General features: G+C 39.5%; 1 protein-coding gene across 11 annotated transcripts in view; it reads right to left on the bottom strand.

Annotated features, from left to right (window-relative positions):
• LOC112573579 (probable 3',5'-cyclic phosphodiesterase pde-5) overlaps positions 1-16,729 on the bottom strand; it is a 55,688-nt gene that overhangs the window by 3,672 nt on the left and 35,287 nt on the right. For 7 of the 11 annotated variants that reach the window (XM_025254071.1, XM_025254070.1, XM_025254072.1 and 4 more), the window contains 16 exons: positions 14,904-14,962; positions 14,389-14,440; positions 13,614-13,756; positions 11,262-11,354; positions 10,899-10,967; positions 10,608-10,722; positions 10,158-10,297; positions 9,860-9,946; positions 7,089-7,109; positions 5,601-5,751; positions 5,007-5,162; positions 4,470-4,520; positions 4,122-4,243; positions 1,822-1,933; positions 509-589; positions 165-253 (listed from right to left, as the gene is read on the bottom strand). In XM_025254071.1, the coding sequence (XP_025109856.1) occupies positions 165-253; positions 509-589; positions 1,822-1,933; positions 4,122-4,243; positions 4,470-4,520; positions 5,007-5,162; positions 5,601-5,751; positions 7,089-7,109; positions 9,860-9,946; positions 10,158-10,297; positions 10,608-10,722; positions 10,899-10,967; positions 11,262-11,354; positions 13,614-13,756; positions 14,389-14,440; positions 14,904-14,962 (1,541 nt within the window). Of the gene's footprint in view, positions 1-164; positions 254-508; positions 590-1,821; positions 1,934-2,717; positions 2,830-4,121; positions 4,244-4,469; positions 4,521-5,006; positions 5,163-5,600; positions 5,752-7,088; positions 7,110-9,859; positions 9,947-10,157; positions 10,298-10,607; positions 10,723-10,898; positions 10,968-11,261; positions 11,355-12,230; positions 12,362-13,613; positions 13,757-14,388; positions 14,441-14,903; positions 14,963-15,601; positions 15,653-16,729 lie in introns of those variants that run through there. The other 4 variants (XM_025254073.1, XM_025254074.1, XR_003101259.1 and 1 more) reach the window with 4 other exon arrangements.

Raw genomic sequence — 16,729 nt, 5'->3', positions numbered from 1 at the left:
CAAGAATGCTTGTATTTGTTTCTCTCTCTAAAAGATCTCGGGTAAGAGGCACCCTTTTGTTTATCAGTGTCCCTTTATGCAGTGCTGCACGTTGTGCATGTATATGTCTACAGCTGTGTGTTCTCGTGTCTGTAGTATACACTCGTGTGTCCTTACAGGCTTACCTGACTCCCTCCAGCATGGGGTGTGTTTCAGGCAGGACATTTCCCAGCAGCTCGTAACAGGGTAAGCAAATACTGGTAATAAAACCCACCTGGAACCAGAAGAATCATTATAAGTTCTTTCCTTCCCCCATCGACAGTGTCATTTCACCGTCTAGTTGACATGATCACAATATAGTTAACTTACACAGCGCCATATCCCAGCAAGCAACTAAGCAATATGAACGGTATGACGTGTACAACAAATGTTAACGATGATTTCCCCGCCCTTCTCATCCCCAAACCTTAATTATTCATCCACTATTCTCCCATCAGCCATTAATCCATCAACACCCACGCATCCACACCTCCAGCTGCGGCAGTTCGTCTTTTTTGTCCCTGTCCATCATCGCCATGGGGGTCATACCCTTCAGCTTCTCCTCGTCACCCTGGCAACAAAAGACGAGCGCATCACTAATGCTGTTGCCACAGCAACGTCAAACACTAAGAGAACACCAGAAGTATGTCAAGCTACCGGAACAGCCTAACATTAACAAGCCTGGGAGCGGGGGTTAAAGTAGGGTTCAGTTCAGCTCTCAACAACACTGCAACATATGGCTAACTGGCATGCAAGGTATTGTAAGCTGATGTCTTTATGGCTCGAATGTTTAATCATCATACAATGTCAATACCATTTTCAGTAAGAAAGAGGCAGATGGAAGTCTTTTTCATGACACATTTCCATGTTTTAACTACCACGACCTGTCATCACACGAATCCTTCTCCTGGCACACTTGTTCACACCACAGGGATTAAAACAAGAGCTAAAGCAACTGAAGTTTTCAACATCATGAAGCACACCAGATCACAGTAGAGAAAAGTCGCCATCGACACCAAATAAATAAGTGTAAGTAATTAAGTTTCTGTATTGCATGGGAGAAGGCAACAACATTTTCAAATAAATACAAGTCTGAAAGTCAGTTCAACAAAGCACAGATTGCTACAACTCACAAAACCTGATTAAAAATATTAAAATCTGCAAAGCTGTTTTTAACCAAACAAATTTATAAGAGGTAAAGCTCCTATATTATGGGCAATGTGACATTGACACTGGAACTGACCCACGCAATGATCACGTGACTACGAAATCTCCCCAAGACATTCTTATCTATAAAAAAAAAGGGACATCATGCAGAAAAACAGAAGAGTTATTGCATATCCACCACATACTGAGAGCAAGTAAAACGATGTATAACTTGCCAGCAAACAAAATAACCATTCACACGAAGTGCAACATATTTTTGCTGTTGTAAACCTAAACGATATTATTTCCCTTTCCCCAACTCTCGCTTGTTTCAAATATTCATTTGGGAACTGAACTGGAAACTTTAAAGAATGCTTTTACTTCGCTCTCACCAAAAGAGTTGGTAATTAATTCATGACTATTCATTAGTCTATGCCATCGCCTTCCTACATTGCTAACTAAGAGGATGTAAGTGTTCCCTCAGGATCTCGTATTGACCGACATAGCAAGTTGCAGATGGTCACGTGTCATGCTCTAAAATTCCAAATGCTTAGTTCTCTATCTACAAATGTCCTCTCCCTTGTTCTGCTAACTGCACAAGTACTGCTATGTCTGTCCAGTCTTGCTGGATGGAAATATCTCAAAGGACTTCGTTACCTGTTGCCAAAACTCCTCCATTATGACATAGACGAGGTCGAGCTGGGTTCGCCAGGGCTTGTACATTGCACACAGATCACAAGCGGTCATTGAGATGCCCATAAGCAAGTCCCTAAGGAAAAGCACAACCACGTGAGGACACAAAAAAGCGGCATCACGATCTACACTGAAGCAAGCACAGTTTTTTTTACAATAACAAGAGAAAAAAGGTTAAGATGGACCGCCAGGTGCCAGAACTAAACACAAATAGTCTTTACTTTCGTGAACTGAGTATAAATACGAATTACTGGGCCTTGTGTTAGACATTATTATTATTATTATTATTATTATTATTATTATTATTATTATTATTAAGTGGACAAGTTCTGAACCGAACTGTAATTTTATTATTCTCTAAATGAAGATAATGTGATTGTTCTCATGCAGTAAGGACAAGCAATCAGTCAGCCTTTAATTAACTCTGACAAAAGGCAAAGTGTATTATATCACATTTTCCATTATCAAGCACACTTTTATGTATCGTATTGTCCTTGACAACAGGCCCAGTTTAGTGTATTGTATTTTTCCACAACAACGCGCACGCCAAAGAAACATAATTTTGCACATTGTTTTGAGTGGGTTTTAACAGACAAGTAAAACTGTAAATACTTAAGCATCTTATACACCTCCTGAAAAAAGTACAAAGCAAGAAGTATGTTGGCTGATTAACCGAACAAGGTGCGCAAAGAAAGCAGTCCAGGAACACGCCACATGTCGAATGACCAAACATAAAGAAACAGAGAGAAAGAGAAGCCGCAACAACAATCAGAAGAAAAATCGGTGAAACGAAATCAGAAGTCTGGAGAAAGACTGATCACATTGTCCACATGTTCCTGACAAAGGGCACTGCCAGTCACCTGCTCATAGAACTCTGCGTAGATGACCTTGACCGTCTCGATCTGCACGTGCCAGGATTTAGTCATGGCGCACAGGTCGCACGCAGTCATTGTAATGGCACGTAAGAGCTGCCTGCACAACGGGCATCGCCCACAGATGGAAGATACCGCAAATGTCAAATGTCAATGTCACCGAGAGACACCAGGTGGAATCTCACAGCTCTCTGCTAGCAAGACTGCAGACAGGCACAGCAACGACACAACAACACAGATAACATAACATATACATCCATACAGGCAGACTAACACACAGGCTTTGGTCAGAGGTGTGGGGAATGGGTGGGAGGAGGAGGCAGATTAGAATGGATGGAAGGATGGGTAGATGAATTGGCTTTTCTGGTTAAATGTGATGTGTACGACAGCTGAGCGCGCAACCACAGTCCTACAACTAGATGGAGAGAGGGGATGAGTAACCTCCTGTCCACCCTTCATTTTCTTTCGAGCGAAGAAGACTTCATTATTGTCAATGACAATCTCAGCAAGAAATCTTTCATGAAAGTGTTCGAGAATGAGAGAGAGGGTAGCTTCTACAGCCCTTGAGTGCAACGGTCATAATTTCCAATGGCTCCTTGATCTTTTGGACCGATGTACAGGTCACTGGATGAAATGCAAAGGTCAGGGACATTTTTTAAGAAAGTGTGTCGGGAGCATCTGAGACCCTGTCATGTTGAAAAGATCTGCCTATTCTTATATCTGCCAAGTGAAATTCGAAAATAATGGTTTTGAAGAGATAGTTAAGGTGGATTAAGGGAAAGGACCTCAAGAAGGAAAATAAAAATAAAATCTTGGGGAGCTTCCAAACCCATCAACACCTGTGAACACTGGATGCCAAACAATGGCTAAGTTGAGCAGCATGTGTATTTTTCGGGGTGTGTGGGAAACAGGGCGTCAATGGAGACATACAGGCGATCACAAATATGTCTTGACAAGAGCACAGCTGCATACATAACCACAACCACAACAGCATTTATGCATGATTTTTGTACGACAATTGAGCATGTAAGACAAACAACTGTTTATACGTGAAAAAATGAATTATGTACAAAAAATATACAACAAACGAGTGTTTGCAAAAAATAAAAGAAAGAAAAGGGAACGGAAAATAAAAGACATAGGAGTGTTTGTGTATGACCAAGGACTGTTTAGTAACGTTTAATGAGTTCTTGAATGTAAATAACAAATGAATGGCTAACGAGTGTTTATGCTTTTTAATGTTTTTCTCTTCCTGTAAAAGTATGTTATCTGGCATACACAAGTAGACAAACCTGAAAATAGTTGTGTACAAATACAAATAATGTATTATTTTCACACACACACACACACAGAGTTCGGTACGATGAAGCTTTACTCGGTTTCAGGACCTACCTGTGTTCATCGGCATTCCAGGAAAAACCTTGTTTAGCGACGATGTCTTTGAGCCGTGCGCGGTTGGGAAAAAACAAAGCCAGATCCGTTGCCAGGATACAGTGTCTGATGTCACTAAGCACCTACAAAGATAAAACAGTGTGTGAACATGTGACGTCAACACTCGTTGGCTGACGGACGGTTTTAAAAATGCACTCGTCACCAAAATGTCGTCTATGACGTCATTAGCTTCACTATCGGAAAGAAGTTTCAAGAAGGTCTAATGGAGTTTTTCAGCGACTCTTAAATCAAAACCATTTCCTCTTGCGTTCACTATTACCCCATGCTGATCTAATGGCGGTTCCTGACCTTCTTATACTCATCCGATGTAAGGTGCTTGAAGATGTTGTGACCCTCGTGCTGAAAAAAAGACAAGAAACATATAAAAAATAATAGTATTATCACGAAATATTTTAACAAACTTTGGTGCACTAAGCAGTCTCATACTGTTGCAAGTAGACTGACTGCTGTATGTACAACATTGACGATATGTTGTGCGTGCAGTCTTTACTCAATACCCTGTTGTTAGTTTAATGTGTCTGTAGCAAACATCTTTGCGTGTGTGAGGACAAAAAGGTAGATAAAGGAAGGTAATAATGTAGGCACACAAAGAAACAATACTCAGCAAAACAGGTTCGGGAAGTGTGTCACAGAAAACAGTTACAGAAAGTTAAAGGCTAACCCGAGTGCTCGGCGAAAATTGCTAGAAAGAGAGAAAAAGTATCACAAAACATATTGCTGTTGCAGCACTGATTATTATCGTCTGTTTTTCGTGGCAGCTTCAAGCGGGGTATATGGCAATGAACATCAAGTCATTGAGAAGAAAACTGACAAACAAAAAAGTACCTGCAAGATGGTGACCGTCTGGTTGAAGTGGTGATGCTCCATCGTTGACGTGGAGTAGACAGCAGCCAAAGGGGTAGCACTCTTGACCATGAAAGCGTTGGTTTTGCCTCGATGGTCAAGGTCATGGCACAGACAGGCCACGAAGAGGGCCAGGCACTGCAAAAATATATTCATGGTATAAAATCGAATTTTTAATCTGAATAGCTTTTCCCCCTTAACCTTTATCCCATACCTGCCTCCTTCAGTTTTCCCCGACCTCTCACCTCTACTCCCTGATGACCATTTTCATCTGACAGTCTGAATAATAAACATTTCCAGCTTCCAAAATGAGGTTTTTACCTTCTAAAAGAAAAGCCAAATGATATGGCAAGTCTGACCGTTTCTTGTCTTGAATTAGAGATGGTCACCCTTTAAGTCGTTTCAAGCAATGACAATGACAATTTTCGTCTCTCACTTAAAAATGATGATGGATTTTTTACATTCAATGTTCAGTCTTCTTGAATGTAACTAGAGACTAATATTCAAAACATGATTATATTAAAGTCAGGAAGCAGATCGATAATGATGGGTGTGATGGACTAAGGAGACGCTCACCTCTAGGTGCGTGAGCTGGTGCTGACAGGTCTTGACCACGGTGTACATGGAGTGCGCCACGGAGAAGGCGTGCACCCAGTTATGGTAGGGTACATTGCGGTAGTTCTTCCTCACTGTCAACGTGAAGCGCATCAGGTCCGTGGTGTCGAACCTGCAACCAACGCTGACGTCAGACATGCAGGATGAAAAACGTGCGGCGTGACCTCACGCGCACACTTCACACATTCGCCACATACACCCAGCAAAACTACATGGCGCGGCTAAACGGTCGGTCGTTTCCGGTCTCAGTCCTCGAATATGACACTACAGTAATATCTTGGCATCAGCTTCACACCAAGGTACAAATGGTGACATTCACGTGGTAAGTTCTTGATCCCCAAATCACTATTTCTTTTTAAAACAATTTCACTTCTTCAGATTTGAACCTTCCCAGTTTCATCTTTGCAGTATTGATGCATTTTCTGGTTTACAACTCATTTCCCAGTCACAACCTGTTGCCCGGATGTAAACTCTTATCTCACCTCTGACTCCATATAATATTATCACTGGCTTTGTTTCTTAGCTTTTGTCGAAATCAGTGAAGTGCAGCACAAAAATATTTATTACCGCTATACACCGTTAATGAATATCTTATCATTTGTATTAAAATTGTTTATAAAAGTCTTTTAAGACATTTTATTTAATAACATAGATCCCATGAAAGCTAAGTAGAAATTAAAGATTTGTGACATGGTTATCATAGATACATAGACAAATGGATATTGGAAAATATTGATACCAAAAAAAAACCCCCAAAAAATGTTGGAACAAACACCTTTATTATTTGTCTGCCTCTAAAAGAAGCAAAGTGAAAATCACACAGTCATATCAGTAGATATTAGCAAAATGAAATAATTCTAGATGTAAATCATTAAAATAAACGTTGCTTGAATTGGCAGCACAATGGAATTATGTAGGAAACTACTACACTGCATCAAATAAAGGTTTGGTAGTAGAATATGTAGTCCAACAAGCGATTTCACAGTAATTCTGTGCTACCAGGAACTATAGTTATACACCGTCTAACATTAGTAGAATAATGAAAGCAAATTCAGGTTAAACTATATCTGGCTAATACTATTATTAACTGATGCTTTACGAGCAGAAACGAACAAGTCGTGAATGTCAATAAAAGAAAGGAAACCAGAATACCTAAATGTCTAGACAGTGTCAACAGAAGTACACACACGTCCCAAAAATATATATGAATAAATAAAAAAAATCGAAAGCAGACGACAGCAAACACTGAGAATACGCCGACGACCGGAGAATCTACAACTGCGCAGTAGCTAAGAAAGCGAACAACAAGGTGAGGGTCGTGTTTGAAAGGTTACACAGCAGACTGTTTACTGAGGACCTCAAGACGAGGCCAGGTAAGTAAAATAAGTCTTTAAGACTTTCTCATATTAGACAGTCATTGAAGGCAAGCCATCATTTAGTCCAGGATACCTTTGTTCTCGATTAGATGTTCTGCAAAAAAAGACAGGAATAATACAAGAAATTACCACTGTAAGTCATGCAGGGGAGATAAGTTAAAAAGGGAAGGAAGAAGTGAAACTACCGATTCCACTGGTCTGTAAGTGGATTTTATCAAACTCGCAAAAGTTCATATGAATGATACTTGAAAAATCATTCTCCACCATTACCAGTGCCACATCCACCATATCAAGCAACAGTCGGTTTCCAAAACTACTCCCCACTCCAAAAAAAAAAAAAAATAAATAAAAATTGATGACGATAAGAACTTCGGGAGTGTAACGGCCTGCTTGCAGCCATCAAACACGTTGACACCACCTAATGAGCCAAACAAGCTGTTAGACTAAGGAACAGAAAGCAGTTATGGCTGTCGGAGCGAGTACGATACCAGCAACACAAAAACACAAAATCTTTTCCGCAAATGACTGCAGAGAGCAGTCAGGCTGTGGACGTATGAACGCTCACATTGTACGCATACGGATTATTCATGAACACTAACACTAGCTCTACGCCATTCCGTCTGAAAGTAAAAAGGCAAAGGATGTCAGCAGAGATGTTGGACTGAACACCCAGATCAACACCTTTTGTTATCACAGCTTTTTCACTTTATTTCTTCTTCTTCCATCTTTCTTTTCCTCAACCTCCCGCTTCCTAAAAATATACCTTTATGATCAGGATTGAGTACCATAAACGTACTAGCGTCCTCAATATTCATCCTGGAGTGGTACAGGGGTATAGTCCCTTGAAAAATAGGATGTAAACACACAAGGACAGATAATGAGAAAGAAGAGGACAAAAGCTGGCAAGTCAGGTGCGATTAGATCCCCATGGAAACACAGTGCACATGATCTCGACAAAGTGGAGCTGACCTCTGGGCCATATCCGGCAGATACATTTGCTCCACGTGTAGGAGGGGCGATGACGTCAAGCGTGGGCATGCTCTTAACGACAGAACAAAACAACAAACAACAAGGAAATGACAAAAACAGAAATAGAAAAACAAGGTTAACAGTGTGCAACGTGTTTGTAGGCTTGCTCCTCTCTTGGGATAACTTTGTCAGAATACATTAGGTCCTTTGATGTGGCCTTTATCAGCTCTATAACTGTCTAAATGGACAAAACAACCTTTCTGGTTGCAGCTGTTGGCAAACATTATTATTGTTCCCAAGTTTCTTTCTCGCCCACTGGGACATGATGTTTTAGCGAAGGTTGTGCAAACTGTTATTCCAACAGATATGGACAATATTGTTCTTGACAGGGTCCCTCTAGCAGGGTCCTTTAACAGGGCCTTATAACAAAATGCACACCACATGACTCATAAATCCTGTTATGTGCAATAATTACACCGTCAGATACCGATATCAGGCGACTATATTGCAATACAAAGGCATCGGAAAAGAATGAAAAAGTATCAAAGCCAGATCGGCGACAGTAACAACAGCGATGACAACAACACATCAAAGAATATGTCGTTTGCAATCCACGAGTAAAAGAGGGACACTTAACCACATTTTAAAACAAAATTTGTTTAAGTTAAAAAAATAAAGAATGCATTTCATTTGAAAATAAAAGTACTTAGGAAGAAAATTTGTTTACAGTAACGGTATTTTGGAAGAACAATTTAGTTAAAATACTAAGCAATAAATGATGTTTATATTAAAAATACTTAAGAAGAAAATGTATTGACAGTAACATAATCTGGGCAAACAATTATTCAAAATTTTAAACAGCTACAAGGGCGTGTATTTGAAACAGGAACTCCAGTGTCCAACCGCAACCGAAATTTTAATGCGGGTAGAATTCAGAGGGGTGCAAATTAAGTCCCGTGAGGCGAATGTGGTCTTTCGACCGGCCTGCCTGCTAAAAAGTGAAATGCACTTGTTTTCGTTTTTGCATATTCCGCCTAGGTTCATTTGATTAAAATTTAATTTATCAAGTAGAACAGCGTTAGACATTGGCAGTCCGTGACATTCGAACACAGACAAGATAACAAACAACACGGCTGACACGTTTAATGTAGTCGGCTGCCTTCAAAGGAAAGGCTGGTTTTAAAATTTTATTTTGAGTGAATTCAAACAGCTTCACTTTACACAATAAGACAAAGGCATTATTTGTTGTACTCATTTGTGGTCCATTACATTATCACTAGGTTTGTTGGCCTGGGATTTTGGTATTTTACCGGCCTGCCACATAGAATTTTGAGACCGGTCCGCCAAAAAAAAAAAATTGCCCACCCCTGGGAAAGATGATCTAATTGATTCAATCAAAGACCATTTGAAGTAAAAAAAACCAAAACAAAACAGTATAACATCAACAGGCAAATCTCGTGAGAAAAGACGAGAATTTCCAGTAAGAGGCTCAGCATCAGTATAACTTTTTTCCTCTTGTCTTCTGCTGTAACTCATCTAACAGCCGCAGCCTCTCCAATGTACTGGCAGTAATAACAATAAGTGAATGCAAATTATAATAATAGATGCTTCTTTTTATAAACTTTGGTATACTTTGTGAAGATGATACACGTCATGTTATCACAACATCACACCCAATCCTCTGTGATAAACTTTATCTAGTAAACAAATCACACAGTCACTTGATTTATAAGACGATGTATATATAGGAATAAGTCCAAACAGAGGACAGAGTTGTAGGCGTGTAGGAATCAGGCCATGATTAGAGGAGTATTAATAATTATTTCACTGGGACATCCTCTTGTGTTGCGCGGGATGTCACAACACTAAACCTACCTCATAGGACTGAAGAGGTCTCGGAGCATATACAGCACTTGCAGCGGCTTCTTATTGTCCTCCACAGACCACGGTGAAAAAGTGTAACTGAAAACAAATATCCAGACACATGTAGAAATATACACAGTGCACAACATATACACACTAAAAATGTAGCAAGAAATGAAACAGAAGTAGCAGATGGGAGGAAGGAAGTTATTTCCGGATTGGAGGAGCCAGAGGAATTGAGTTATACGAAGAGACGAATGAAGACAGATGGATAAAGGAATACAAAGAAAAAGAGAAGCACAAGACCTACTCTGTTATGCTGGGGATGTTGTCTGGAATAGGCTCAGCCTTCAGAGCGTTCAGTTCTTGTTCCGTGCACTGGCTGTGGTAGGACAGCACCTCCAAGGCCACCCGGTATTTCTGTTCGGACCGTCGTACTTTGTCGTACAACTGCAGTAAAAATAATGTTGTGAGCACAGGGACTACAAAACTAGAAAGCGGGTACTTCAACACTAGAACACGTGTACATCGACACTGGAACACGGGCACATCGAAACTAGAACAAAAGATACTTTGTCACGAAAATACGGCTACATCGACATTAGAAAAGGGGTACATCAAAGGACAATTGTATTGCCACCTCTCCAGTTTGTAGTATGATATTAAATAGATTAACAAACACTTCTAAGATCGTGTTACTTGCAGTTTTGTAGATATTCATGTTGCTAGAATGAGTTCATGGGTCAAAGGAGAGACTGACCTTTGCGTGGTGGAGAGCCAGCCCGCAGTAGATGGCGAAAGTCTCGAAGGCTTCTTCGTCATTGCGAGTGAAAGATCCCGACAACTTGTTGACCATCTGCACCACGCCGATGATGCTGCAAAGCACATGGTGTTATCCATCATCATCTTCATCAACACAGTCACAAAATTGTCCTCCTCGTCATCGTCCATAATTTTATTTATCGTCGTTTCCTCAGAGTGTTAAGACAACCAAACAACAGATAGTAACTTTCGGAATAATTTTTATTCCCAAAGATCGTATATCACTGACCTGCCCCGGATGTAGATAGGCATGCAGAGGATGGTCTGTGTTCGATAGCCGGTCTGGAGGTCCACATCCCTGGTCACAAGCAAACTTCACTTGTAAGTCAGATACTTTCTTTGAATCCTAGCTTTTTGTCTTCTAACTTCAAAACTGTTCATGTAATAACCCATAATCTGTTTGAATCAAATCAACAACTTTTTGTCTTCTAGAGGAAAGTAAAGATAGCGTATAGCCATGGGGAAAGAATAAAAGTTGTGTGGAGCATGAGGCGAGCAGCATTTTTGTCACGTGTAATCGTGTAGGTATACAATATATAATAAGCAGCCATGGAGGTAGCATTAGAGTTTCTGTGAAGTCTGCGTCTCGTACCTGTTGAACCTGTTGTCACTGTAGGCGTCTTTGATGTTCAGAACCTCTCCTGTTGATGCCACATGGCCTGCCACTCCCTTATCCATGGGAAACCTGACAATATTTGTACATCGGTAAGAAACTTCATTAACTCGGCCACTCTTAGACATACATTCTTCGGCGACTTATGGCAAGCATTTTATTCCTTACGTTTCCAAAACACAAAGGTAATATCTTGCATTCAGATCAGGGTTAAAAAACAACTTATTTTAAAAGTTTAAAAGCCATACAATTTACATACAAATAATGTAAAAATAGCATAGAAACGACATACATGTAACATATCTTTAGCGTTTGCTGGCCAAAATAAAAAATGGAAGTGTTTAAGTCCATTTTCAATGTAGAAAAAGACACAATCTTATTTTAATACATTAAAAAGTTTGTATTTGTACAATGGCTTATTTCTGCTGACATAAGCATAATCTAAAGCATGGAGAAAGCGAAGCGTGGATAACTCGGACAGACGGTGTACAGACAAACCAATTTCTCTTCATTAAGGACAAAGATGAGACAGAGGAAGTACGGGAAAGGGAGAGAAACACACTCACACATACAACTGACAAAGAAAATGTAGTTGTCATTGTTTTCGTTATTGTGTGAGAAGAAAAATGTAATACTGGCGCTCAGCGTGTCATCGCAAGCCACCACAAAACACCCGAGACTCAGCGACTATGTAATGTGCCTCAAAGCATGACTTCCGGTGAGCAGCTGTGCCTTTCTGTGAGCAGCTGTGCCTTTCTGCATGATAGTAGCCTTATTACTAACACAGTTTCCCGGGTGTTGGATGGGAAATTCTGAAGGCTTTTGAGAACTCTTAGGGGTACTTTGTGGTGTCTTAACGACTGGCAGGCGATCAAGTATTATCATCTTCCTTCTGAAGATTTCAAGAATCTAGTTCAGCAAGTGACGCCACCCCACGTCACGTGATACCTTATTTCCTGCTTCACGTGCGTTTCGCCCTCTGCTCCCGTGTCAAAAATCCTGGCATAAAGCTCTTTGGAGAGAGCGTCCACCATAAAGAGGGAAGCGCGGTCAGCATTCACGAGAGTTTTAGCAAAGTTCTTCCGGGTCACGAGGTCAGTGAGGTCAGCAAAAGAGACAAAGACACAGAGACATGTGATTTGTGAAAGCATTGAATATGCCAGCAGGTGTTAATGTAAGAGTTATTCTTCCTTCTGATCAGGCAGCGCGGTGATGAAGCAAAGATAATCAAGTGAGGCGCTGGAAGCTGCAGCTAAAAGAGGATTATTGTGCTCCAAAAAGCATTCAGCTCAGCACACACTAAAAAAAATGCGGTGAGACAACGAAAAAAACAAAAAACAAAAGTAAGCCACAAATGCGTGGGTGAGGGACATGTTTGTGTGTGTTTGTGTGTGTGGGCGTGGGCGTGTGTTATGTGTGTGTGTGTAAGACTAAGCGTAAAAGTTTGACGATTAGTATACGTTCGACTTGCTGATGTCTGGTTCAAAGCACCAAGCAATTTTATTTCTAGAACAAAGTGCAAGCTATAAAGAGGGGTTGATAAACAAAAAAGAAGGAGAGATAATAAAACAATCCTCCCCACTAACACAAAGCAGAAAAAATAACCAGCGCGGAAACATTAAACATGAGTACAGATGAGAAATAAAAGCATCACTAAAAAGCTTCTGAACACTTGAGCTCATGCCAAAGGCAAAGGCCAACCTCCTTGTCAGTTTATGAAGAGCTGAAGAATATATTTAACAGATTGACTACTTTGCGTGCGGGCATGTTGTTCGTGGTGAGTAGTTCCTAGCTAGAACCTAAGTGCATTATTATTATTGATAACCTAAGTGCATTATTATTATTGATTGAAATATTATTTGCTTCCAGATACATCAAAAAGAACACCGTGGAAAATTGGCGAAAGATGAATAAAACTCTCTATTTAAACAATGTGTAAAGCTAGACTTTTATTGTAATTAAATTCACAATAATTATAGTTTTCCTAGCTAAGGAAAGGCGATGTACTGTAGCTTGGAGTTGCGCATTACCTACCTAGCTGTCCTAGCTGGGAACACCATGGATAAGAAGTGAATGCCAAAATAAAATGCAAATATGCGGAAAGTATTGTCCAAACTGTCTAGGATTTATAATGTAAACAAATAGGGTCCTAGGAAATTTCTACACTACGACAAAAATATTGAGGCTTTGTGAGGCTTTAAAATGGAAGAAAAGATGCCATCACAACTAAAAAATGATGCCACAGTGAAACAGCACTTGGGACAAGTGAATGTCAACTACAAGAAGATTGGCCTTTGCCCTTTGCCCTCAGTTTGGCCAAACGTTTCGCACCTTATCTCCTTGTGCTGGCGCTCGTCTGAGACAAAGCCCTGAGCGCTACCCACGTCGAAAATGCGTGCGTACAGCTCTCTGGACTTGTGGTCAAGGAGAAATAAGGAGGCACGGTCAGCACTGACCAGTTTCTGAGCATAATTCTGTGTCAGGCAACAGAAAAGATCAGCAACTAGTAAAATAACTTAGATACTAGGCAAACAAAGTTGTTTGAAAAGCTCAGTAAGGCTGCTTTAGAAACGTCTAGAACACGCTCCCTAACGAATATACAGAAACAAGGTTAAAAAAAAAAGGAACAATGCAAATCAAAATGACGGTGCAAACCTGAACATCAAATGGTGAGTATTTCAATAAAAAATGTGGTCCTTTTCACGAGCATATAAAATACATACATACATTTTTAAAAGTATGACTAAGATTGGATGAGTGTTCGTACACATATCTATCATTTTCTATCATAAAACGTGTTCTGAGGCCGAAAACACCCGCCCTCCATTTTTTTTAAGCTTGAGGAAAGGTGTACAGAGCTGCTCTTGTATTTTAGCCGTTGGGTCGAAGGGAACCATTCTGATTGGACGAGAAGGCGAGATGAACATGACTAGAAAAGTATATAAACATGGCTACAAGCTGTCCAGATACTGGAAGTTTCAACACATTACACGGAAAATATTCTTATTCTAATTTATACACACATGCTGTAAAACATACATACAGCCAGTCAAACCGACACCTTCTTTCTATAACAGAGCAAGTTTCTTCTTGGAGGTCAACTTACCATGATCTTCATGATGACGGAGTCCATACTCACAATGTCCTGGAAAACAGACCTGTAGGGAAAGCCAGCATGCCAGAGAAGTGAGTTTTTGATGTTCATATATATAAAGTTTATTAGCTGATAGTATAAATGTACACAAAGCTGGTTTTTATGTGTTTATTGACTGCTGTCATGAAATTAAACAATCTGGTAATTTTCTTGTCGGTGAAATTGTCCTAAATAACATGTGACCTGAAATGACAGCTGGGCAATCCTATTTGTCACCCGTGTGTCAGGTGAGTCGTGCCTTACATGTACGTGTGTCCATAGTGCAAATAAATGTCGGTGTGTCTTGTTTGTCTACATGTTTGTCCGTCTGTGTCTGTATGTGTCGGTGTCTCTGTCTGTGCCAATTTCTGTGGCTACATGTATGTAGGGTTGTATTTCTGTCTGTATGTTTGTTTGTAGCTATCGAAGCACACTGTTTAATAACTATTCACAGACGTTCACTCACTTCATTCGTCAGCTACACTCACTTCGTAACGGCCAGCAAAAATTCGTTTAGTTTTCTCTGTCTTGTCATGCTGTTGTGCATCTAAAAAACAATACAGAACATGTAGATAAACACGATAAACATAAATATTTAAAAGCTAATTTAAGAAAATTGTGTTAACACAGATATATGTAAATATGCCAGAGAAAAATATTACAACACATATATAGTTATAGTTACTACACGATTTTTGCAAGTGCAGAGAGATTAAGTAAACCTCTTTTTAAGCTTTCAATAAATACATCCATGTACTTTAAAAAAATGCATTAAAGATTTCAACCATAAACATACGCTCATACATCGATATAGAGTTTAAGATTTCACACAAAACTAATAGGCTTGCACAAGTTGTCATAATATGCGACCAAATATAGTTTCTACCTCTCACACACACACACACATACAAACACGCCCTGACGCAGACAAGAGACTCACTTTATTTTTGTACAAGATATTGAAAAATAAATATAGAAAGTGGTATTGCTGCTCAAATACTTTGCAACAAAATGTCAGAATACAGTCCAAACTCAGGGATTAAAAACTCAGAGATAAAAAAAATTGCACACCAATAATTCACAAACACAATCCAGCAACATTTAAAAGCTGTATATGAATGTCTGGCTACTGTTGACAAAAGTGTTGAGAAGCCAAGCAAAATGTTTTAGTTTTCAAAGGCAATACCTCAGCATAGAACAAAGCAGTGCTGCCCAAAGCCATCAAAGTAGAAGCAACCTGCTCCAGCCGCAAGGGAAAGATAATCACGATTGGGTTAATAGGAAAATTATGTTACTGAGATATGGTTTCGGTATTCAATAAAGAGGCATGATAAAATAGATTATTTCCATATTTCACAGGGGAACTGTTTCCAGCATCTCTGAATTATGGCATCTTCCAAAAAAAAACAAACAAACAAACCACCCGAACCATAACTATTTACCTGTTACCAGCTGTTTATTATTTTATAACCAACGCAAGATTTTAATTATTTGTGAAAAAAGCACAGATTTATCGTTTTAAGAGAAAAGTTCATTTTCTTCTATATGTGTACATTAAAAAAAAAACATTTTGAGTAGAATAGAAAAAGTTACATGCCTGGTAGCTACCGAGAAAGTTCATAAGTGATGGAGACAATGTCTAGTTAGTCACAAGTATCGATAAATAATTCTGTGGTACATAGCTGAGAAGGAAGCCTTATTGCAATTTAAAGAAATTTACAGATTTCGTAATAAGCATTAACTACATCAGAATTCGATACCTTATAGAGCTCTCCGCAGAAATATTCATTGATAAAGTATAAGGTAGGGCAACATGTGTCCAAAGGTAATGAAGAAGTCACAAATACTTCGTGTTTTTTCAATCATTTTTCTGAATATTTTATCCTCTTTTTAATCTTCTCGTCTTCAGCAGTGAGGCTTTGTTATCTTCGGTCAAACAGATGAAAATAATGGCTCCCACTCTTCCTGGCCCCACCCTCTTGCTCTCCCCCTTTTTTTAATAACTTCTTATCTTACGAGTGTCAACACTTACGGCAAACCGCATTTCTAATTTTGATCTTCAATTCGCCATTTTTTAAATTCAAAGTTCTTCAATAAAAGAATTGTGTTATGTCATATATATATATAGTGTATATTGGAGTGTGTGTACTCTTCGCTTTAATTCATACTGAATGTCTGGATGTAACTGTGATTTTCCGAACCATAAAACGAGCCTCTGGCCTGCTTAAAAGAGCTCGACAAGTTCTTTAAAACTAATTTGTGCAATGAATTAGACTCTCAAGAAATAAAAATGAAATTTAACAGGATGCGTTTC

Source organism: Pomacea canaliculata, linkage group LG10, assembly GCF_003073045.1.
Source record: "Pomacea canaliculata isolate SZHN2017 linkage group LG10, ASM307304v1, whole genome shotgun sequence".
In the NCBI taxonomy this organism is placed as follows: Eukaryota; Metazoa; Mollusca; class Gastropoda; order Architaenioglossa; family Ampullariidae; genus Pomacea; species Pomacea canaliculata.
The sequence above is the reverse complement of the archived record's forward strand: the minus strand, read 5'-3'. Positions and strand labels throughout refer to the sequence as shown.